At 55.1% G+C, this 23043-nt stretch overlaps 8 protein-coding genes across 8 annotated transcripts; 4 read left to right on the top strand and 4 right to left on the bottom strand.

Moving 5' to 3' along the window:
* Nucleotides 1–82: 82 nt before the first annotated feature.
* PG985_006080 (uncharacterized protein) lies at nucleotides 83–1096 on the top strand (the record flags this gene model as incomplete). Its single annotated transcript, XM_066825849.1, has 1 exon — nucleotides 83–1096. The coding sequence occupies one exon, from the start codon at nucleotides 83–85 to the stop codon at nucleotides 1094–1096; it is 1014 nt and encodes a 337-aa protein (XP_066685456.1).
* A 458-nt stretch (nucleotides 1097–1554) lies between these two features.
* Nucleotides 1555–3400, bottom strand: PG985_006079 (quinate permease; the record flags this gene model as incomplete). Its single annotated transcript, XM_066825848.1, has 3 exons — nucleotides 1555–2742; nucleotides 2844–3169; nucleotides 3268–3400. The coding sequence occupies 3 exons, from the start codon at nucleotides 3398–3400 to the stop codon at nucleotides 1555–1557; spliced, it is 1647 nt and encodes a 548-aa protein (XP_066685455.1).
* A 610-nt stretch (nucleotides 3401–4010) lies between these two features.
* Nucleotides 4011–4938, bottom strand: PG985_006078 (uncharacterized protein; the record flags this gene model as incomplete). The annotated part of the gene is made up of 2 exons (XM_066825847.1): nucleotides 4011–4704; nucleotides 4775–4938. 2 exons carry the CDS (start codon nucleotides 4936–4938, stop codon nucleotides 4011–4013), a joined length of 858 nt encoding a protein of 285 aa, XP_066685454.1.
* Nucleotides 4939–5497: 559 nt separating this feature from the next.
* On the top strand, nucleotides 5498–7739 carry PG985_006077 (uncharacterized protein; the record flags this gene model as incomplete). The annotated part of the gene is made up of 5 exons (XM_066825846.1): nucleotides 5498–5641; nucleotides 5746–5855; nucleotides 5941–6837; nucleotides 6891–6924; nucleotides 6984–7739. 5 exons carry the CDS (start codon nucleotides 5498–5500, stop codon nucleotides 7737–7739), a joined length of 1941 nt encoding a protein of 646 aa, XP_066685453.1.
* Nucleotides 7740–7794: 55 nt separating this feature from the next.
* On the bottom strand, nucleotides 7795–10290 carry PG985_006076 (uncharacterized protein; the record flags this gene model as incomplete). The annotated part of the gene is made up of 4 exons (XM_066825845.1): nucleotides 7795–9312; nucleotides 9456–9618; nucleotides 9680–9832; nucleotides 9890–10290. The coding sequence occupies 4 exons, from the start codon at nucleotides 10288–10290 to the stop codon at nucleotides 7795–7797; spliced, it is 2235 nt and encodes a 744-aa protein (XP_066685452.1).
* A 520-nt stretch (nucleotides 10291–10810) lies between these two features.
* Nucleotides 10811–11812, top strand: PG985_006075 (uncharacterized protein; the record flags this gene model as incomplete). The annotated part of the gene is made up of 2 exons (XM_066825844.1): nucleotides 10811–11116; nucleotides 11183–11812. The coding sequence occupies 2 exons, from the start codon at nucleotides 10811–10813 to the stop codon at nucleotides 11810–11812; spliced, it is 936 nt and encodes a 311-aa protein (XP_066685451.1).
* A 4438-nt stretch (nucleotides 11813–16250) lies between these two features.
* On the top strand, nucleotides 16251–20802 carry PG985_006074 (uncharacterized protein; the record flags this gene model as incomplete). The annotated part of the gene is made up of 3 exons (XM_066825843.1): nucleotides 16251–16511; nucleotides 16572–16947; nucleotides 17024–20802. The coding sequence occupies 3 exons, from the start codon at nucleotides 16251–16253 to the stop codon at nucleotides 20800–20802; spliced, it is 4416 nt and encodes a 1471-aa protein (XP_066685450.1).
* An 849-nt stretch (nucleotides 20803–21651) lies between these two features.
* PG985_006073 (uncharacterized protein) lies at nucleotides 21652–22833 on the bottom strand (the record flags this gene model as incomplete). The annotated part of the gene is made up of 1 exon (XM_066825842.1): nucleotides 21652–22833. One exon carries the CDS (start codon nucleotides 22831–22833, stop codon nucleotides 21652–21654), a length of 1182 nt encoding a protein of 393 aa, XP_066685449.1.
* Between the last annotated feature and the right edge of the window lie 210 nt (nucleotides 22834–23043).

Here is a 23043-nt window from a genome sequence, read left to right as displayed (position 1 = left end):
ATCATGGGCCATCGCCGCTTATGCTTTCCCAGGGATATTACCGATCATTCTCGGACCTTCGCGGCTCTAAGAAGGAAACGTGATGCATTCCTCGCCAGTCGTGTTCCGCTATGCCTGCGCCTTTGCGTTATCCATGGTATCGCACATTTCAGGGGCTGCCGCAACTATCTCAGAAGAGCCTACAGAAGCCTTGACCTTTACCGCAAGAATGGCCGAGAGGATCACCCCATTACACTCGTGGGACTCCCACGTCCACTGCTTCAACCCGGCCAAGCACCCGTTCAAACCAAGCCGTCCCTACACGCCCGAAGCCGCACCGCTGAGCGCGCTAGTCGAGGACACCTACGCGGACCGGATCATGATGGTCCAAGCCAGCATCGAAGACGGCCCCGAGAACCTCCTCGACAACCTCAACGAGGGCCGCGCCCAGTACCCCGAGAAGCTCTTCCGGGGCACCATCTTCGCCGACCCGGAGCCCGGCCGGGCGCTGGAGAATCTGCTGGGGCCGGGCGACTTCGCCCGTTTCCACGCGGCGGGCGTCCGGTCGATCCGCATCCACGGCTCCTACGGCGGCCAGGGCGAGAACGCGACGTGGGTGCAGGAGCAGTTCCGGCGGGCGGCGCGGCTCGAGGGCGTCGCGCGGTACGGCTGGAGCCTCTCGGCTCAGCTCTCGCTGCGCATGTGGGCGGCGGCGGCCGAGTTCCTGCTGCACGACGAGCAGCTGCGCGGCGTGCGCATCATCGCGGACCACAACGGCAGCGCGACCCCCGAAGACGTGTCGTCGCCCGAGTTTGAGACCTTTCTGGGCCTCTTAGCCGCGGGCAGAGTCAGCGTCAAGATCGGCGCCCTGCACCGTCGGGCCCCGGACGACATCCGCCGCATGCAGACGGTGGTACAACAGTTGGCGGCGAGCGCCCCTGCTGGCATAGTTTGGGGTAGTGACTGGCCCCATGTCGATAGCAGTCAGGCAGGCGAGACGCCGTCGCCTCCATTGCCGGTTGACACGGCGGGGGAGTTGCGGGCGCTGAAGTCGCGGCTTTCCGAAGAAGAGTGGAACAACATGCTCATCCTTAATCCAGCACACATCTTTGAATGATGGAAAGTGTTGCTGATTGGGTCATGGTCGATCGCGGTTCCTTAGCAGTAAGGTGGGTCGTTTCTAGAGACGGCTCTCGCGGGGAAGCGGGGCCTCTATACATATATTGTGTAGTACCCAGTACCCCTGGACTCCCCACATCGGACATTGCCCGTTGTTTTTAAACCGATCCACTTGGACAGTAACGCCGTCTGGCCGTCTTTTGTGAGAGAGTCAGGGTGGATCATGATGTATGTAAACTCGTACTTAGCATACTACGTACATCAATTTTAGCAACATCGCAACTAGGATTCGTCAAGCAAACTGCCCAATAGATTCAATCCGAAGACGTGACTATGGGGACTATATCGTTTCCATGATATGAGTTGGGCAATGTCATAGAATTGTATTATGGCGCAAAAGCCGTCATCTTGATCGCGGCATCTTACTTAACATTGCCCCATGCCGGTACAGGTGACTTATTCTACGTGTTTGGCACGCCCTGCGCCAGGCTCGTCCGCCTTCTCCTCGTCCAGCTCGATCTCCTTCTGCGTGCGGAGGTCCTGCTTCAGGTCTTCCACCTTGGGGTACGCAATCTTGTGGACCTTGTACCACGGCTGCTCGAACAGCTTGTCCATGCTCTCGAGCGAGCGGCCGGCCGTCTCGGGCATGGCGAAGAAGACGTAGCCCAGCGAGACGACGCAGACGCTGCAGAAGAAGACGAAGGCGCCGTAGCGGTTCGTGCCCACGAGCAGCGAGGGCATGGCCCGCGAGCAGCCAAAGTAGTTGGCCCAGTGGACCGCCATGCCGACGGCCACGTTGAGCGACCGGATCCGCAGCGGAAAGATCTCCGCCGACACCAGGTACGGGATCGAGAACCACCCGATGCTCCAGGCGATGGCGTGGAAGTAGATGGCCACGATGGCCATCCGGCTGGCCGCCAGCGCCGAGGGGGTGCTCTCGATCCGCTCCGCGCTCCACCCGTTGGTGGCGCCCAGGTAGGCGCCGATGTAGGCGAGCGTGAGGATCTGCAGCGAAATGCCCGTCATGAGCGAGCGCCGGCGGCCGATGAAGTCGATCATGAACAGCGAGAAGAGCAGCACCGAGACGAATTTGACAATGGCGTAGATGCCAGTCGCCAGGAAGCTCGTCTCCGTGTTGGAGATGCCGAGATAGCCCAGGATCGTGGGACTGTATTGCGTGATGCCGTTCGCCCCCGACCACTGACCGAAGATGTGGCAGAAGAACATGAGGAAGAAGCGGCGGCGGTTCTCGACATTGCCAAAGGTCTCCTTGACCAGGTCGAAGAAACTGCTGCCAGACTTGACTTCAAGCTCCAGGTTCAACTGGTGTTCCATGTTGCCGAACTCGGTCTTCACGTACGGATGGTCCGCTGGAAGCCGTCGGAACTTGACCAGAGTCGAGAGCGCTTCCGTGCGCTTGTTCTGGGCCAGAAGGAATCGTGGGGTCTCAGGCGTCAAGGTGCATCCGACGAGCCAGATCACTGCAGGGACGAGCTGCAGGGCGGTGGGTAGCATCCACTGCTTCTGCGTACCGGCAAAGCTCTTTGTCACCCCGTAGTTGATGAAGAAGCCGAAGACGACCCCTAGTTGTTGACAGCAGGCATATTGAACAGTCAAGAGGCCCCTGATGGACTGAGGGGCAATCTATGCATGCAAAGAGTGTATTAGCAAAGGCAAAGCCAAAGCCAAAGGCATCCGAGGACGAGGAGTAGCTCTGAAACCAAGTCTGTCTGAGCTTGACGTACCTCGGCAATGTAGACTGAAGGAATTACAGTCGTCGCACCAATGCCCATGCCCGTAATCACTCGAGAGGCATATAGCGCCGCGAGGTTGCCACCTGAGAAAGTCTGGCCAAGAACACCAGCAATGTAGAACATTGTGAGGATTTGAAAGGTGAATTTCCGTCCCAGGCGTTGAGTCATATATATGCAGGCGAGACAGCCAAAAACGGCGCCAGCGGTAGCAATCGCGACGATCCAACCCTTGGTGTTGGCATATTCCTTTTCGCTCAGGTGGTCCAGGCCGAACCTCTTCTTGAATGACGGCATCACAACAATGGAAGCGATGTTGCCTTTTCATTCGTGCAGATGGTTAGCAAGGCATCTTGGGTCTAGTTGAGGTAGAGAAGAAAGAAATAAGTCAGTGAGTGGTAAAGAATCCAGGACATACCTTCATCAAAGCCCTTGGCTACACCCGAGAAACTCCAGATGCAAACACATGCTATCAGATAAAAGTTGAATATCTCACGAGGACAGTCCTTGATCGCAGCCTTGGTGGCTTTGATCACGTTGGTGTTGCCCATGTTGACAATGAGTTCAAAAGACCAAAAGCTTGTCAGTCTTGGTATACCTTGGCAGCTTGACTGACTGCACAAGCTTATAGAGATATCAGGTCTCTGTTGGGGGCTCTTGGAGGCGCCCAGAGGCTTCATATAGTGCCCAGAGCTACCATGCTTTTCTTGCTCAGGTGAAGCTGGTACCGAGACTCTGGTCGATCTGGGTACTTCGTCTTAGCCCCGTCCTTGGTTTGTGGGGTTGGTGCATGGTCGGCAAGATGCCTAGGACTCTGGGGTAGCGTGAAGAGTTGAGTGGGCCGCGGCGCATGTCCGCGACTGACGAGGGCGGCAGCTTCGGAGGCATCCCGCCCTCAAGCTCAGCGCTTAGCTTCGAGCATGGTGGTTGTAACCTGTATGAGCACCTAGTCCACTGTTTGGCTCTGGCGAGAGAAGCCGTTGGCGGTGTCGGCATTACAGGTCGGTGATACTATACCGAATGTTTGAAACAAGTTTCTACCCAATATTTACATGTACACTATGCTATTAAGTCTAAAGCAATGGCCAGTCAATGTTTTGGCATTGGTGCGGTATCATTCTTCTCCTTATTCAAGTACTTAGGGGTATCATAGCATGTAATCTAGTGGCTTCCGTTCGTGACACCATTTCCATTCTTGATCCCGTTCCCATTCGTCGCCCCCGTGACCCTGGCGCTCAGCTGGGCCATCTCGGAGCCTCTCTTGCTTGCTCCCGCGAGAAGCAGGGGGCCGTCCGTGGCCGCCATGACCCATCTTGCACCCATGCCGCAGAACTTTTCCACCAGGTCCAGGCGAGCGTGGAGCCCGCCGACGCCAACCCACTTGCCCACCTTGTTGCAGGCGGCAATGGTGCGCTCGTACGCCTCGGTGAGGCGGGGGTTCTCGTAGTCGCCCGGGATGCCCATCTCGGCCGTCAGGTCATTGGTGCCGATCAGCAGGGAGTCGACCCCGTCCACGGCGGCGATCTCGTCCACCAGCTCCAGGGCCTCGAGGGTCTCAATCATGGGGATGACCAGAGTCGAGGCGTTGCACACGGGGTTGGACACCTTGGCGGGAATGGAGCGGAACTGGAAGTGCGGCAATCCATTCGTCGAAGAGCGACAGCCCACCGGCTGGAACTTGGCTGCGGCTACCACATCCTTGGCATCCTGAACACTCCTGATATGAGGCACAATGACACCTAAGGCGCCGCCATCGAGTATGCGGGAGACAAAGAAGGAGTCTTTGCTGGGTGCGCGGACGATGGGGGCGATGCCGGCATACAGTGCCGACATACAGATCTGGCCGGTAGTGTCCCTGTTTGTTTATGGGTTAGTTGACGTGCTTGGTGGACATGAACGTGGAGATGTATTGGGGTGCGGCTTACAAGTCGAAAGAAGAATGTTCCATATCGATGAGGATGCCGTCGAACCCGGCTGTCTTGGCCATCATGGAGATCTCTACGGTGCGGACGGTCTTGACACTCAGTGTGTAAGCCACCTCACCCCGCTCCATCTTCTCCTTGATGGTGTTTCGTAACTCTACAGCCATTTTTGCTGATGGAGGTATAATGGATAACAAGATCGGCAGACGAATAGATTGGTGGTAAACAACGCCCTGATGATGGGGCAAGTTATGTATGGTGTAGATGGGGATATAGAGCTGGTTTCTCTCATTCATCAACTCCCTCATAGGCCACCGATCTATAGACTCATTTATATTCCATGGGAAGGCGACAGTGCCAGCAGCGATGTTCCGGTGTCTCCCGTCGGGGGTGGAACACACGCGGCGTTTCCAACAAGGGCCGACGTGCGCCGGGCGGCACCAATGCGCTGCAATCTCGCAGAGACGGAAGAACGGACATTTCTGCGGTTGGAATGAAGGCGCTGAGAGTGGGATTGGGCCAGGGTTGCTGACCGAGAGCCTCGTCGAGTGTGGAGTGTGGGGCGAGTGCATGGCGAAACCGTCGGACATGCCCCGATGGAGGAGGGAATCAATCCCAATCAAGGTTGCCCCCATGGGGGGAAGGGGCAGAGGGGGGAGGGGGGACTCTGGGGTCTCCAAAGAACCCCACACTCCTGGACGATGCTAGTGGGACCTCATACCGACCATGGCCACCTCGCAGCGGACGTTGACCTACGCATCGTCGGTCCTGGCCCGCGTCGTCGTCTTTCTTTGCCGATTTTGTGCAGGCGAAATCATGGCAAATCTCATGTCGCAGGCGTGCGAGCGTTGCTGGCGACGGAAGCAGAAGGTAATATCGCCCGCTACCCACTACCACACATGCACCACAGCCGAGAGCATGTCCCAAGACTATGCCTGTCCTTACCCAAGTATGTATACTGACGATCCGATTAGTGCGACCGCCGCAGGCCCATGTGCCAGCAGTGCCAATTGGTCTCGGCTACCTGTTTCGAGCGCCGGCATGGACTCGTCGTCGACCCATCTGACCCTGCATCCCAACTAAGGTACGTGCAAGATACGCGCAATCACGCCAAGCCCCGTCCTTTTTTCCCCCGTAAGTGCTAGATCGCTAAGTACAGAGGTCTGAAGCTACATCGAGGCGCTCAAACGCAGAGTCCAGTTATTGGAGGCCCAGGCGGGGCAGGCATCACCACAGCAAAGCCGCGATGAGAGCACCAGCCCTGCCTCCGATGCCAGGGCTGGCTCGGAACGGAGGGCCTCTCGGTCTTCGGGGTCGCGCGCGGTCGGTTGCAGGGACTCGATTCAAAATGAAATGGGGTCTCTTTCCCTCGCCGCCATGGCCGAGTTCACCGGAGAGCAGTCGTCTCTTCCCAGGCCGCGCCCTTTCCTCTCCTTTGAGACTCTGTTCCGGTCCGCGACGGGCGTGGCCGCCGGCAACTTGTCCCGGTCAGACGCCCCGAATCCTGCGGCGAATGGGGCCCTTGGCGACTTTCACCGCACTTTGCTGCGGCAGGGTCTACAGCTGAACAGCATAGAGACTAAGAACCCTTTCAATGCATATCTTGATATCTCTGTGCAATGTTTCCCCTTTGTCGAGAGGAACCAGTTGGTGGAGGAGTACGCAACTATCAGCCAGGCGGACCCGGGGGCCTTTGACGCACTTCTGGCAGACTCCCCGGGCCGAGTCGTTCGCGTTTATGTCGCCGTGGCGACTGGGATTCTCCTCAGTCCCGATTGGCGACACCTGGAGACCTTTGCTACGGCCCTGGCCCTCGCAGCGCATCAGCACATCCCACGGGTGGACGAGTCTGCCGGGGAGCTGGAAACGGTGCAATGCCTGATCGCAACTGCGCTCTTCTCCCTGTTCACATCCCTCGGCGGCTCGACCTGGCACTTGCTGGGCCTGGCCCTATCTCGTTGTGTGTCAGCAGGAATGCATCGCATTCGAGTGAGTGATGCTCAATCCGACGACGAAGAGAAAAGGGGCTGCAGTCGCGCCTTTTGGTGTCTTTATGTTTTCGACACGTAAGTTTTATCTTCCATGGCTGGACTAAACCCCATTTCTAACACTAGAAAAGACTCATCAGTGCCTCTCTGGACCGGCCATTCTTTGTACGAGATGAAGACATTACGACTATGGTATGTGCTTACTTAACCTGGTGTCTCTGAAGTATCCATATGCCACACCAGTTGATGCTAAGAATCTCCCCCATCAGCCACCGTCCCAAAGCAGCGACTCCAGCGACGAATTCGACATATTCCACCGCAGCGTTGTCCAATGCGCGAGACTACTCCGTGATGCGCAGCAGAAACCCGTCAAGGGCGCCCTTTTTCATTTCATCAATCTCCGGCATTTTAGGGAAACCATGCCGAGATACTCGACCGGTTTCGACAACGGCTCGTGGATGCTCGACAACCTCTGTTCTCGGTTCTGCTGCCGGACCCTCCTGGAGATCGTGTCCCATCTGACACCAGCCCAGAGCGGTACCGAGACGGCCATGGTGGTGGAATACACTGAGGAGCAGTTCGCAGGATTTCTTGAAATACTAGATCAGAACCCCGAAACACAGAAGAGCTGCGCCTTCATGGGCTGCGATGGACTTCTCGTCTTTCGCATAGGGGTCGAGCTGCTCTGCAATCCGCTCTTTGGGAAAAAGGCGGGGGCGAATCAACCCAACTTAACGGTCTCGCAGAAATGCCTGCGCCTACTGGTCACCGTATCCGAGAAGTTTTCATCGGTGCGTTGTCTTCGAGAGATACTCGAGCAACTGGTAGTATGTCTCGCTACGGGAAGCCGTCACACCCATGCCGACTGGCTGAGCCTCGAGCGCCGGATCGAGTCATCCGAGATTCCCATTCCCAGACGAGTTCAGGACTTGATATATTCTCTCCGCATCAGCACGCCTAGTTCGCGTATCTCTAGCTGAAAGAACTATAATGATCTTGGTATATAGCGATGTTAGAACCTTGTATGTATATAGCTTAATACAGATTATCCCAAGCAAACCCTTCCATTCCCTGAGTACCCCAAGCAAACTCCCCCAGGTCAGCCTCGAGGTGTTCCATCATCTCGTCTGTCAAAGTTGGCCATGCCCCAAGAAGATCGTTGTCTGGTGCGAACGCGGTTCCTTCGCCATACGCCATATTATCCGTCCTTATGGGGTCAAACATATGATGGCCAGTCGGCATCATAAAACACCCATCGCCTCCTTGCTGATGTTGCTGCTGGTGCCAGCCTGATACATCCGTTTCCATCCGGGACATGGCATCTATGGCCATGGATGAATCGTTGGTGGTAGTCTTGGTAGTCGTCTCGTCGCCGTCTGCCAGAACATGTTGCAAATTGCTGATATGATTATTATTCGCATGCGTTGGCCCACCAGGTTGTTGGTATCCCGCCGCCCCAGGATGAGTCCCGGCTAACGAGGAGCCCGGGTCCCTCAGGAAGTGATCCTTGAGGATGCCAAAGACGACAGCAAACCGTCCGGAATCCGGCATCTCCTCCTTGAACGCGATCAAAATCTCGTTGCAAAGCTGCAGCGTCCGCCTCGTCTTGGTCGCGGCCGCGTCGTCGCCTCGGTGGTGCAGGCCCAGCGAGACGCAGTAGATGATGGAGAGGCCTGCGGCAAAGATGACCTGGAAGTAGCCGCGCGTCCAGGTGATGTAGCGGTTGCGCGCCATGCTGTCGTACAGTTCAATGATGCGCGTCGCGCATCCGAGGCACATGCCGAGCAGGTCCTCGGGCGGCTGATCATGGTGGCGGCGGGGCGCGGTGTGGATGGCGCCGCGCACGAGGAGCAGCTTATCCTTCTCGAGGAGGAAGTCGTACCACTCGGTTCGCTCGTAGAGCGACCGGGGCTCCGGGAAAGAGGGCGCGGCCTGTCGCCATGTTTCGAGTTCGCCCAGGAACTGGTAGAGCAGCACGTAGACGTGGCCTGACGACACCTGCAAAGAGGGGATCGTACCACCATCGACAGGACTGAGGCCACGGCTGCTATAGAATGCCGAGTGGATCCGCGAGGTGATTCGCCGGAGGCGTATGCAAAAGACGAAGACGGAGAGCTCTGTCGGCCTCCCATCGGCATTCAGGGCTACATCCGACAAAGCAAGCCCTGTCGCCATGGAATCCGTAATCGTCTCGTCCGCTGCGTCTACAGGCAGCTCGACGCTGATGTCATTTTCCGGTATGGCAAATGGCCTGCCGAGGACACCAGAGGAATAGCGATCGGAAATGTAGCACTCCCAGAAAATGCGGCGCTGGTGTTGTTCCTTGAGCAGATCGTTCCCGGGCCGGGGCCGGGCATGAAGGTTCTGCTCAACGCACTGCCGCATACAAAACTGGGATATCTCCCAGAGGGATGTGCCGATGTGGTGGTACATGCCGAATCCGCATACCAAAAGAAGATTCTGGATAGCATCTGCATTGCCAATGAGCGGGATGTTGCCTACGTACTCCTGGGCAGCCAGGTAGTAGCCATAAGGATGCTCAGAGCTGTCTCCCTGTGCATTTGTTAGCCTACGACAAGAACAATAGAAGCATGTCGAACTCGCGCCGAGTGAAACCTGGATGAACACTAAGTCGTCCCATGTATACCTCGGGAGCAGCCGGAGGCAGAACTGCGAGCACAAGAAGAAATACTTACCCTTCGATAGCGTGTAACAGCGCTGATTGAAAATACCATGAAGAGTCGGAAATAATCTTGGGCTGAAGGCGGTTGCGGGGGTGCCCGATTGTAGACGCGGCCGAATATGCCCAGGACATCTTGGCGAAGCAGGAAACTATGGTGGATATGGAATCGCGCAAAGCTTGATTTCACTGACGTCAGATTTGTCCGTACTCTCTGACGATGAGACAGCCAATGCTTACTAGTTATCCAGCAGAGCGGTAGCCTCTTGGAGCGTTGGTTGGGGGTTGCAGGAGATCGTCAGTTCTGGAATTTGGGGCCTCTCAGCCAAAAGCTGCATTATCTGCGGCTCATAAACGCGCCATCGTGAATCATGGAAGATGAAGCGCAAGAAGCTTTTGAAGAAGGCAGTATCAGTATACTGCATCTATGAGCGTGGCATTGCTACTTACCTTAACCCGCTTCCATCGCCAACAAAGCCACGAGACGCTGCTGGCGAATCTAGAGCCTGGTTGCTCGGCGTCCGCTCGGCGGTGGCGATCAGTCCCGGCTCTTCCGTGTTGGATCTACCGGCGCTGCCACCAGCAGCGCCACTTTCGGATACCGGTGTCACCCTGGCAGCGACAGCGACAGCGACCGCGGCCTTTGCTTGCAGGTCTTGCTCGCGCAGTTCGAGCCGGTGGATAAAGTCCCGGGGGTATCGCTCCGAGGTCACGGGATCAATAATGATACAGGCAGCCTTGGACTTGGTGCAGCTCGAGCACTTGGGGGCCTGGCGGTCACATTTGATCTTTCTCAGCTTGCAACGCTGGCATGCGGGCAGGAGGGCGTGCTTGCTGCCTTCCTCCGGCATCCTGGGCGTATAAACCACTCACGCATGTTGCTGACAAGCAACACGGAGCGAAACAGTAGCTGCACCAACAGCGTCAGAATATGTCTCGAGGGGTATCTGCAAGCACACACTTGGCCACCTTGACAAGAATGCCCGAAGAGTCCAGCTTGTCTGCTTGTCTGCGCGCGCGAAGTGCATACATACAGCAATCGGACGCCGCCCGTGTAGTCTTTGTGGAGAATATAAGTATGTAGGCTGATTGGTGTTTTCACGATTGGAGGTCGGGCATGGTCCGATTAGAAGGCGGGGACCCCGCAGCGCTACTTCGTCCAATGTTTTTGTTTCGTGATCTGTGTAGCTTACCGTAATCCTGGCGGACTCAGTGTCGTGGAAAGTGCCGAGAGTTCTGGGACCTGGTAGCAAAGGCCGGGCGGTTCCGGTCCGCTGCAATTGACTTTGAAGCATTGAGTATATATAAATGAGAAACAAATGAGAACATGTGGTGTAGTCTAGGCGATCTGATCAAAACTTGTAGGGCGTCATGAATTTCTACCCAGTGCCTCCTGTCATCACAGCTGAGCTGTACGTGCGAATACCAGAGGACCTACGATGCGTGGACCAAGAGTCCGATTGGAGGGGTGGCTTTGCCCGTAAATTCCAACATATCTTCCTGGAGGGACCTGTGGTCGACTCCGACGGGAATCTGTACGTGGTCGACATTCCATACGGACGAATCTTGCGCATTGACTCGGACAAGAACGTCACTGTGAGCTGCAAATGGGATGGTGAACCAAACGGTCTTGTCGGCACCGCAGACGGGAAGCTCCTCGTGGCCGACTATAAGCAGGTATTCCTTGCGCCGAGTGATATCCACATGTATTAGGGCAGAGCTGACACTGTCATTTTCGTCAAGGGCATTCTCTCATTTGATCCGGCGACGGGAGCGATTAAACCGCATCTCACGCGGAAGAATCTTGAGCGCTTCAAGGGCCCAAACGACTTGGTGGTAGATTCGCAGGGCAGCCTGTACTTTACGGATCAGGGGCAGACTGGCATGACCGACCAAACAGGAAAGGTATATCGGCTTTCACCCGACGGGAGGCTTGACACACTTGTCGACAACGGCATTTCACCCAACGGTCTAGTCCTCTCTCTGGACGAGAAGTTCTTATTCGTGGCCATGACGAGGTCGAACCAGGTCTGGCGCCTGCCGCTGCACGCAAATGGCACGACAACGAAAGCAGGCGTCTTCTTCCAGTCTTTTGGCAACGCCGGGCCGGACGGGCTGGCCCTGGACGAAGAGGGAAACTTGTTCATCTGCCACCCGAGTCTGGGATCGGTCTTCGTGGTGGACGCCAACGGCCTCCCCAAGGCTCGGATCGTGAGTGGGACGGAGGGCATCAACTTGACCAATTGTTGCTTCGGCGGGCACGAGCACAAGACGCTGTATATTACGGACAGCTTGGAGGGCAATGTGCAGAAAGTAGAGTGGCATTGCCGTGGAGCGGTGCCAGCACCACGTCTAAGCGCGCCTGAATCATGAGCGAGGCCCTGCAGCTTTTCTCCAAACGAACAGCGAGCCTAGCGCAGGGGCTGGCTTGCATCTGCGTCGGCATGGCAGAAGCATGTTTGAAGAAGGTCTATAGAATTGTTCGTCGGGGATGCTTTGGCCAACGTCCTGCGCCGTATTAGATCACAAGCGCGGGCCGGGCCAAGCCATCATCTCGGATGGCCAGACTAGGTTATGACTGTCTTAGGACCCCGCAAGCGCTGGCGTGCGTGCATGGTAGGTAGAAAGAGTCTGATGTGCTGGGTCTACTAGTAAGATCTCTCGCCTGTACGGACTAGAATTAGCCAATCCTTGATATAGGTAGATGCAATGGGAATCTCTCACCAAGACCAATAAGTCTCGAGTGGAGAGACCAAATGCATGGCTTGAGGTGGAGGCTCCCAGCTCCGCAAGTAGTGGTAGGTAATACCCGGACAGACCAGATAATACGAGAAGGCCAAAGCAAGGCTGAGTTTGTGTTGTTGATTGGCGGGGGATAGTCGGAGATCGACTTTTTGAAACGAGCCGATGGGCGCAACACAACTTCCCGGGTCGTGGAAAAACGGCGTCATCAGCTGACGGATGCTTTGGCTGGCGCGTGCTGGTGCATGGCCAAATTCTCCTAGTCATGGTCGCAAGTTCGATCGAGTCCTAATTCGTGCGACGATTAATGTGAACCGTCTGCCGAGTACGTATCAATAGCATACACGTCCACGGCATTACTGGTATGGACCGTCCTTTAGTATGACGCTAAAAGGCCTGTATTATATATACATATAATTATTCCCCCCTCCTTCTATTAAATAAGTTTATAACGTACCGCCTTTTCGTCTGCCCGTATACCTCCCGTTTATTATAACCTTTATTAATTAGCTTTAAACTTATTTTTTCCGAAGCTTTTTTTAAATTTTAAGGATTTTTTTCGCCGTTTTCTTTTTCGATACGGTTCCGTTTAAAACGTTATATAACGTATTATAATTAGCCTTATTTTCGATAAAGTTAAAATAAAAGAGGATATTTCGAATCGTACTTAATTCGAAACTTAGATTTTTAATACGGCCTTTTATCGGTTTTAGTAATAAGTATTATTAATTAAAAACTCTAGTCGTTTAAGACTATAAATAGTTTAAACTTACTTTAAATATAATAGGCATCGTAGAATATTGGTATCTTTTTTATCTCTTTCGTAAAATATTTTATTAAATAGCGATATCCTTTTTTTCTCTTTTTTTTTAACTTATAACTTTCGGTAAAATTTTATATTTATTAACGAGTAAGTTTCCGTTTCGCGAAAGTTTCTCGTTCGGCTAGGTTAAAACTTACTATATAAACTATTAACCGGATTAACGACGAAAGTTCGAATATATTTTAAGTATAGCTAACGGTAGTATAGCGTACGCGTAGCGTATATAGCTTAATAATAACTACTATTACCCGTCTTTTAAATATTAATTATTTATATATTTAATTAAATTATAATAAACTTAAATACGTAAATCTCGAACTATTCCTATATTAATTATCTTTTATTATTAATAAGAAATTATTCCCGTACGGGCCCTTAATATAATATATATTACTAGTATGGACAATCAATCCCATGTTCGGGTCTCCCATCGTTTCTGCTGTGTTCCTGCATATGCTGCTTTACCCGGTGGGTTCTAGTGGTAGTACGCCCATCTGGCACCTGCTTCTTACCTCTCTTACTGTACCTATTATGAAATCCGGAGGGCCACGTTATCTATCAATTCAGGGGCTTGCAGGACTGCCCCTTTGCTTTTTGGGCGGCCTAAAACATACCTACACACACACACATGAGCTGGCAGAAACAGTTGACACCTACAGACAGACCTGCATGATGTTCTAATGTTCTTTGCAGATCGCCTTCTCTTCTGCGCGGTCATAGCAGCCATGGACGGTTTCGCAAGCTGCACAGTCATTCTGCACAGTCCAATCTTGCCAATGTGTTCTGGCAGACACCTGGTTTCACAAATGTCAGATTAGCTTTCTCGTCACCTGGCTGGCTGCCCAGGTCAATTGCTAGGTACATGTAGCCCGCAAGCGACTTTAGACAGCCACAATTGGCCATGAGCCGCCTCACTGCCTGGAATCAATTGTTGCTTTGCTCAAATCACCACTTACCTAGGTAGGTAAATGACCTGCAGCAGCAGTTGCATGTACCTGGTCTTGAACGAGGTCGATGAGACGGCAGATGCATACTGACCTACGACAACGACCTACATATACACGTGTATCCACTACCCAGCGCAACTGAGTGAGCACAGTCAGATATGCTGGTGTCTTGTCTGCCTGCATGTACTTGCCGAACATACTTTGGAATGATGACCACATGACCATATGCTTTATATAGAAACACAGTTTCTATCAAGATACTGCCATAATCATACCTACATCAGGCACAACCCCTTTTCCCTCTCTACCTAAGCCATTGCGAGAACAACGGGAAGATATGTGCTTAGGTAGATATGTGTTCGTTACAAGAGAAAGCCGACCAAATACTCCACTTTCCCGTAGTAGTAGCTGGATGGATGGATGGATTTGATGAAGGGGGTAAATGGGAGCACACACACACACACACACACACACCACACACATGCTGGTCGGCTGGTCGCCCGCCGGCAGTGTTGTGCATCACAGAGTTGCAGCCCCCATTTGCTCTCCACTCCACTCTTTTGCTGGCCTGGCCTGGGGGTACGGTATGTGCCTGAAAGTGACCTTCCTTCCTATTAGCCGACCAGGGTGCCTTACAGGACTAATGCGCTCTAAGGGAAGCACCCCTGGAAGCCACCTGGCGCTTGCCCTGAAGGTCCAAGGGTGAACCTTCGTTGCCAAAATTTCCCATTACTCATGTCGGTGGTGATTGACTGGAAGATGAAGATCGCGAGCTGTCAAGCCTCATGAACCATTCGCTCATCTCCCGTCCTGTCTGTTTACCACCCAAAGCCATCTCTCCTTGAGACTTGTCCATTGATCCAAAGGGGGCGGCAGCGAAAAAAGACTGAAGAGCAAAAGGCAAGAAGGACCTGGCTACGTTTAAATACGTATTTGGTACATACATGACATGTATGTAACAGTAATAACGTCAAATAACAACAGCATACAACCAACGGCGACAAGTAAGGTAAGATTGCATCATGTCAACACCCTGGCATCTCTCCGTATAGAGATTTCTCCCTGCTCACTGGGGTGCTGCGTTGTCTGGCCGCGGTGCTTCTGGAAAAAACCAACGATTCGACCGAGCAGGCGCAGATCGTCATTGCCAGAGGGCCCGTTCGCACTCGCAACGGAAAAGAACAAAAAGAAGAAATTTAAGCCAGGTAGGTAGTGATTAGATCCAGGAGGGTGGTGCTGGTCGTAGTGGCATTTGGTGGTGTCGGTGGTGTATATGAAAGCTCCATTTTGGATGTTGGGGGGTGTAGGCAATCTACCCACATAATAACGTGCACGTCCGCGTTCATACCTGAATTGCAGGAAGTGAGGATATTGGGAGGAGGTCACTACGGAAGACACTAAACCTCCCCGTTTCGACCCGGGTCGTACTGCCGCAGCAGCGCAATCGCAAATCATCCACAGCGTACGGCCTACCACCACCACTCAACTCACTGTCTGTCGGTCACCCCTACTATCCGTTGGCCTGGGCAGGTTTGTTTCTGAAATCTACTTTTACCTGTTCGAGCAGTCCTCCTTCCTCTGCGGAGCGGCAGCCAACCCGTCATCTTTTTTTATCCTCTTGCTTCGTCTGATCTTTCATTCCGAACACATTCGGATATATCAAGGGAAAGCGTATGGAAAAAAAAAAAAAGGACCCCATTGCTACGACATACCTGCTTGCACGCAAGTAATGAGTTGACACCAAAGTGACCGATCGACCAACTGACCTTTGCAACTAACTCCCTGTTTCGGCCAAACGACTAGAGGACGCCTTGCTCGCCATCTTCATCACCCACCCACCCTGTCTGTCTACTTTTTCAAGTAACCCCCCCCCCCCCAAAAAGCACAACCACTTGCTAGTATCCCTCGTCTCCCTCTCTCCTGTTGCTCCAGCACCTTTTTTTATGGGGGGCCAGGGTCGACTGATGAGCCAACCTCAATGAAATTCCCAGCCATCTCGACACCCGACCCACCTCGCGACGACGGTTCAACCTCCTCGCATCTTTTCTTTGTTTCTTGCGCCCATCATCAAGTTGGCCTCGAGTCGTGAGAAGTTTGATCCTTTTTGGGGCACCGACTGAGCCTTTGCGATCCCAACGCCCACCACCGCACCTCCAATTTACTCGGGCCTCCCGCATTCGAATTCTCGTCGACCTGCCTCCTGTCGCAATTATCCCAAATTCTCAAATACACGGCAGTCTACCGGTCTGTCAATCACTAGGTCAGCGGTTGCCTTGGGAGGCCCTGCCTCTGACTCGCCATGGCATTTCTATTTAAGTCCAAGAAGAGTCAGGACAGAGCACCTCAAAGTCGAGATGGGCCGCCGTCAGCCTCTTCGGCCGCCGGCCGTGTAGCTAGAGATGACAAGGCCGCGCGATCTACCCCGACGGGGAGCTTGAATTCGATCGACAACGAAGGCAGTCCATTGCAGGATCCCGAAAAGTATGCTGCTCGTCGCGCTGCCGCCGAACAGCAGCAGACATCGCCGCCCCCGTCGCAACAATCCAGCAGCGATTTACCTGTAATAACCCCTTGCCCAGTAGTCGCCTTTGGCCTATGCTTCTCAGACTAACTCTCCCAGTTCCGCAATTCGCCCTCGTCGCCCAGCAATAATGCATCGCTATATCCCTGGTCCCAACGGCGGATGAATTTCACCTCCTCGATACCGAGTCCCTTCCCTCGATATGGCGCCGCTGTCAATTCCGTGTCTTCCAAGGAAGGCGACATCTATGTGATGGGCGGTCTGATCAATAGTTCTACGGTCAAGGGTGACCTGTGGCTGATAGAAGCTGGGGGCAGCCTGTCATGCTACCCTCTGGCGACAACAGCCGAGGGCCCAGGTCCTCGAGTGGGACACGCATCTCTTCTAGTCGGAAATGCTTTTATCGTGTATGGCGGAGACACCAAGGTCGATGAAACGGACCTCCTGGACGAGACTCTCTATCTTCTCAACACCTGTAGGTTCCCATGCTACATACATCCTCAAGTCCTCAGGGGTTCAGACTGTCGAATCAGGCTAACAATATGCAAAAGCAACGAGACAATGGTCAAGGGCTTTGCCGGCAGGGCCCAGGCCTACTGGTCGTTATGGCCACTCCTTGAATATCCTTGGATCGAAAATCTATATTTTCGGTGGTCAGGTTGAGGGCTACTTCATGAATGATCTCGCCGCTTTCGACCTGAATCAACTACAAGCCCCCAACAACCGCTGGGAAGTGCTCATCGAAAATACGGACACTGCACCGTCCAAGGGCAAGGTTCCGCCTGCCAGGACAAACCACTCGATGGTGACCTACAACGACAAGCTGTACCTGTTCGGTGGTACAAATGGGTTCCAATGGTTCAACGATGTCTGGTGCTACGATCCCGCAGTCAACCAGTGGACTCAGTTAGACTGTATCGGATACATCCCTGTCCCCCGCGAAGGACATGCAGCGGCGTTGGTCGACGATGTGATGTATGTATTCGGAGGTCGGACCGAGGAGGGTGCTGATCTGGGCGACTTGGCGGCTTTCCGCATTGCGTCTCGGCGATGGTATACATTCCAAAACATGGGCCCTTCACCGTCACCCCGATCTGGTCATAGCATGACAACCGTGGGTAAGGGCATAGTCGTCGTTGGAGGCGAGCCGAGTTCAACGATGACTGCTGTGAACGATCTTAGTTTTATCTATGTGCTCGATACCACCAAAATCCGCTACCCGAACGACGCCCAGATACAATCCAACACGCAGAAGATGCAGCAAGCACGACGGCCTAGCGGCAGCGAAACACCGCAGGCCGTTGCGCGACTTCCGACATCACGCGAGGTTTCTATCGAAAGACGCGCACGTGACAACGGCCCCGGGAGTCCAACAACCAGAGGCCCTAACGGAGCTCAACCGATGGGACCTATGACGGCAGCGGCAGCAGCTAATGCGGCATCATCCAAACTGCCGAGGGCTGCTGGACCCCCTGAACGAGGACCTCCGCAAGGCCCCCCTCCACAAGGTCAACCTCCTCGGCCCACTGTCAACACCACATCATCTGGTGGCCGTGCTAGGAACGCGTCCATCGAACGTATCGAGCGAGAGGTAGGGAGAGCTGCTGCTGGGTCACCCAGCAGCCAGACGGGATCACCCATATCCCGTGAAGTCATCCCTGAAGAGAGTCAAGTCGCCTCTACTGGCCGGCGTACTCCAAACCAACCACCAGGTCGCCCAGCTCCCAAGCCTGGCACTGCGGTCTCCGAGCATAGTAGAACCAGGTCGGGCAGCACTCGCCAAACACGTGGCCAGGGCTCAGTAGATAGCAGCACTGAACCCACCATCAGGAACGCCGCTAACACCGCACCCTCATCCGCACCTGCGCCTGCACCTACACCGGCACCCGTGGCCGCACCCAGGCCATCATCGCCTCCGCCGCCGACGCGTCAGACCAGCAATCCTTTGAGTAGGAGAGGCTCGTCCGGCAGGAATTCCCAGACGGTTGCCCTACTGAAAGAGCTTGATGTTACGAGGAATCGCAATGCCTGGTATGCTTCCGAGCTTGAGCTTGCTCGGAAGTCCGGCTACGTCCCAAATACCCCAATGAGCCCGACTCTTGAAAAGCGTGGAGCCGAGACCTTTGATGAAGAGGATCGGCCGCTCATAGAGGCGCTTTTGGCGATGAAGCAGGAACTTGCGAACGTCCAGAACTCGGTCGACAAACAAGCCATTCTCGCTGCTAAGCAGATCGCCGAGGCCGAGCGACAGCGTGATGCTGCTATACAAGAAGCAGTTTATGCAAAGGCAAGAGTGGCGGCTGGAGCGGGCAGTACGGCCAGTACACCACAGCTGGACCAAGAACGCGACGTGGACTCGCGTGACCGAACTGCTGAAATTAGCCGCAAGTTTGCGGCAGCCCTGGACCTTCAAAAGGGACTGCAGAACAAACTCGAACGATGCACCTCGGACCTCGAAGCCGAAAGAAGAGCCAGGCAGCTTGCTGACGAGACTGCGGGCGCAGCGCAAAAGCGCATGGCAGATCTCGAGGCGTACAAGCAGCAAACCTCGCTCGAGGTGGGAAGCCTTCGGGCAGAACTGCACAATGCTCAACGCGAGGCGCGAGAACAAGCTACCACGGCAGCTGAAGCCGTCGCGGCCATGGAAATGCTGCGCGTTGAACATAGTGATTTGCAGTCCAAGTACGAGGATGCTCCCAGCAGCGACAAGGAAGGTGGATCCACACTCGACTCCTTGCGAGAGGCGCTTACAGCGTCTGCCGATATGAGGAACCATTTCGAGAAGAAGCTTGAAGAAGAGCGCGCAACCCGCGCCACGCTCGAGACGAGACTCACCACACTCAAGGCTGAGCACGAAGCTCGCACAGGCGAGCTGGCGGCCATCACCCAGCGACTGCGTGACGCTGAGGAGCTTGCGGAGCGGCATGCAGCCGAGGCTAAGGTGCATCGCGAAGCGGTCATCTCTGGACTGGACAAGGTTTCGCAGGACGGTGCAAAGTCGAAGCAGGCTGACTCGGATCGCATCATCGCTCTTCAAGGGCAGGTCAATGCGGCTAACAATCTGGTTCGGAAGTACCAGCAGGAGGCCAACACGGCTTCCGACAAGCTTCGTACTGCCGAGGAGCGCATTGCCGGCCTAGAGGCTTACCAGGAGCAATCCAGCAGGGAAGGCGTCACCATCCGCAGACAGCTTCAGGCTGCTATGCGGGACACGCAGTCCTTGCAAGCTCTCAACTCTGATCTGAAGCACCAGCTGGCCAACCAACAGCTCGAAACAAACGCGATGACGGTACAGTACAGCACCCTTAAGGATATCCTTGCCGAACGAGGCCTCAGCCCCACCGGTGTAGCCCGAGCACAGAACTTCAGCTCGCGGAACAACTCGCCGACGAGCAGAGGCCTGGAACAGCAATTAGCCGAAGCCAAGGCTGCTCACGAGGAGACGAAGCAGAACTTCGAGATCCAGTCACAGCAAGCCGAAACAGCATATCGCGAGCGGGTGCAGCAGCTGGAGAGTGATTATCAGTCGGCTGTTCACTATGTGAAGGGGACCGAGAAGATGCTGAAGCGCATGAAGGAGGAGCTTTCGAAATTCAAGACGGAGAACGCCCGCCTCAAGACGGAGAACATCGAGCTTGAGGAAAGAGCGTTGGAGGGCCAGGCAACCTCACGGTCAGGCTCAGGCGACTGGGATTCACAGCGTGCGGCCTTGGAAGCCAAGATCCAGCAACTGGAAGGCCAAGTCAGGCAGTCCTCGGCACAGCTTGAGCAGCAGCTCATGGAGGTGCGCAGGGAACTCGAAGGCACCAAACAGGAACGCGACAGGGCCAAGAAGACGACCGAAGAGAGTGTTGAACGATTGACGAGCAAGGAGAAGGATCTCGAGCAGATACAGCAGGATTATGCACAGCTCGAGAAGCGTGCACTGGATGCCGAGCATAAGGTCGGCTTACTGCTGGACCAGGTCGAGAACTCGGTGGACAACTACCGCCGGCGAAGCCGCCAGGTTCCCATGGACACTCCGAACCTCAATGGGCTGGGCCACTCCCGCCAGGAGAGCTCCGAGGCTGAGAGCTTGTACGGTGGACTTGGCGATGCCCGAAACAGCGCAGCTCTCGATAACCTGGCCGACGAGCTTGACCAATTGCGGTCCAAGTGGGAGGCGACCAACGAGAACTACCGCCTGTCCAACGCATTCGACTTTGAGACAACGCCAGCCAAGAAGAGCGACGAGGTCGGCCTCGGCCTCAGTGCCAGTCTGGCGGATTGGCGCAAGCGTCTCGACACGGAAGAGCAGGAAGGCACCAACGGCACAAGCCACGCCTCTTAAGAAGACGGGACACGCATATTGAACGACGACGATTTTGGGGAGGCATCCCATTGTTTTCTTGTTTTTGTTTTTTTGAAGATTTCGAGATTGCAATAATCCACTTGGCTTTTGTTGTACAAGTCGAAGAAGCAATGCCATGTGTGCAAGACGACGAGCTTGTATGTATACGACGCACGACACCTGCATACTTTTTGATACATTGCAGCAATCATGACGATACTTGACGCCCTCTCCATCGACGGCGAGGTTCTTGCTTTCCCCCCCTCGGGCACCATTTTACGACAACATGCCGTTTCTTTGGTCCTTGGGATCGATCGGTGCGGCATGTACGAGCGAGATTCTCTACTTGATTCGAGCAGATATCCCCGAAGAAGATGAACGTACGACCGCCTAAGGCTTCGTTTATGTGTTTTTCTTTTTCCCCACTGGAGTTTTCGGGGTGGCCCCTTTTTGTCTCTCCTATTTTTACTATTTCCCCCCTTTTCTCTCTTCTTCATGTGCATATACAATTCTCTTCACGGGCCTGACGTGGTTGGAGGCATGAAATTCATAAAAGCTAATGTACAATACATATATGGTGTTCATGACAAGCCACGGGCCGCACAATCCATCAATGGAGATGGAGAGTCCTGGCGAAGATGCTCCGGACGGCACCGACTCTTTTCGCTCGTGGTCTACGGTGGGAAATCGAACTTTTTGACACTGGAGATGAAGGATAGTTCAATGATGATATTTGTTTGGTCAAGAATCTAGCCATCTTGAATGTGACTGTTGCCTTTCTCCCTTTACTGTGCGTGTGACCTTGATTATGTACGCCCTATCTTTCTGCGAACGCTCTCAGCACCACCCTTATATCTCATCAACGGCGTTCTCGGCGCCGTCGAGGGGCGACACCGTGACGACCTGCGTAGCCCCCATGCCGCCGCCGCGGAAGGCATAGGTGAATGTCCAGCCCGAGGCGGCCCCGGCGTGCTCGCCTTTGGCGTTGACGACGACGAGGCCCGCTGCCACCTCCGGGTACCGGCGCGTCATGCGGCGCACGGCGTCCTCGGCCGCCTCGCCGGGCGTCATCCCCCGCCGCATGCTCTCGACGGCCTGATAGCATGGCAGAAATCGCATCATGACGTCGCCGTCGCCCGTCGCGCCGCACCCGCCCACCTCGCCGTCCACGTACGACCCGCTGCCCGCGATGGGGCCGTCCCCGACGCGCCCGGGGATCTTGTGCGACGCCCCGTTGGTCGAGGTGCCGGCCGCCATGCCGCCGGCGCTGTCGAGGGCGATCATGGAGATGGTGTCGTGGCTTGCTTGGTATCTCTTCTTTTCAACATCCGTTTGTGCCTCCTTTACTTCGTCGTCCTCATTCGCCCCGCCCGTCGTCGCTACCGCAGGCGCAGAGACCGGCGCATACGGCCCGCACGCCGTCCGCGGGTCGGGCGTCACATCCCGCCGGTAGTTGGGCTGGCAGCGGTCGCGGTCGCGCCACTCGCGGCAGGCGCGCGCCGACGCGGCGGTGCCGATGCTGTCCTCCTCGACGAAGCCGTTCTGGACGGCAAAGGCCGTGGCGAGGTCGCCGGCCAGCAGACTGTGCTCGGTGTGGTCGAGGACGGCGCGGGCGACCCCAATAGCGTCGCGGACCCGGCGCAGTGCGGCCACGGCGCCCGTGTTGAGCGTGGCGCCGTCCATCAGCAGCGCGTCGAGCGTCGTCTCGCAGGCCTCGTCGGGCGAGCCGCCGAAGCCCACGCTGCCGTCGCACTGCGCGGCCTCGCAGGCGGCGCAGCCACGCTGCACGGCGTCGAGCGCGGCGGTCTTGTTGGAAGAATCAGAAGAAGAGGAGGCGGCCAGGAGGGATTCATAGGCGGCGTCGGTGGCGACGGTAAAGGGACCGCCCCAGGTGTTGATGATCATGGGCAATCCCGGAGAGGGTTGGGTTAGGGCGGTGACGGCGCGTGACGAGGACACAGCCGAGGATGAAGAGGAGAGTGGGGCCACGAGGGGGAGGAACTGCAATAGCGAAGACAGGATATTCGCCATGGCTGGTTTGAAATTGGTGCTGCTGCCTTGAACTCGTTGTCTAAACCAAATCACGGGGTGAATATGCTACTTGAGACAAAGAAAGCCGGGCTGCTATAAACACGACACGACAAGTTCAGATAGTCGGTTCAAGGGTAGGACGCAGGTAAGGAGACAGTGGACCGACCACCTGCTGGGTGGTGGGGGTGGGGTCTCTCGTTTAATACCAGA

Source organism: Apiospora marii (assembly GCF_038362585.1).
Source record: "Apiospora marii strain CBS 49790 chromosome Unknown utg000004l_segment0_segment0, whole genome shotgun sequence".
NCBI lineage: Eukaryota > Fungi > Ascomycota > Sordariomycetes > Amphisphaeriales > Apiosporaceae > Apiospora > Apiospora marii.
Note: the sequence above shows the minus strand (reverse complement) of the source record. Positions and strands in the feature narration are given on the sequence as shown.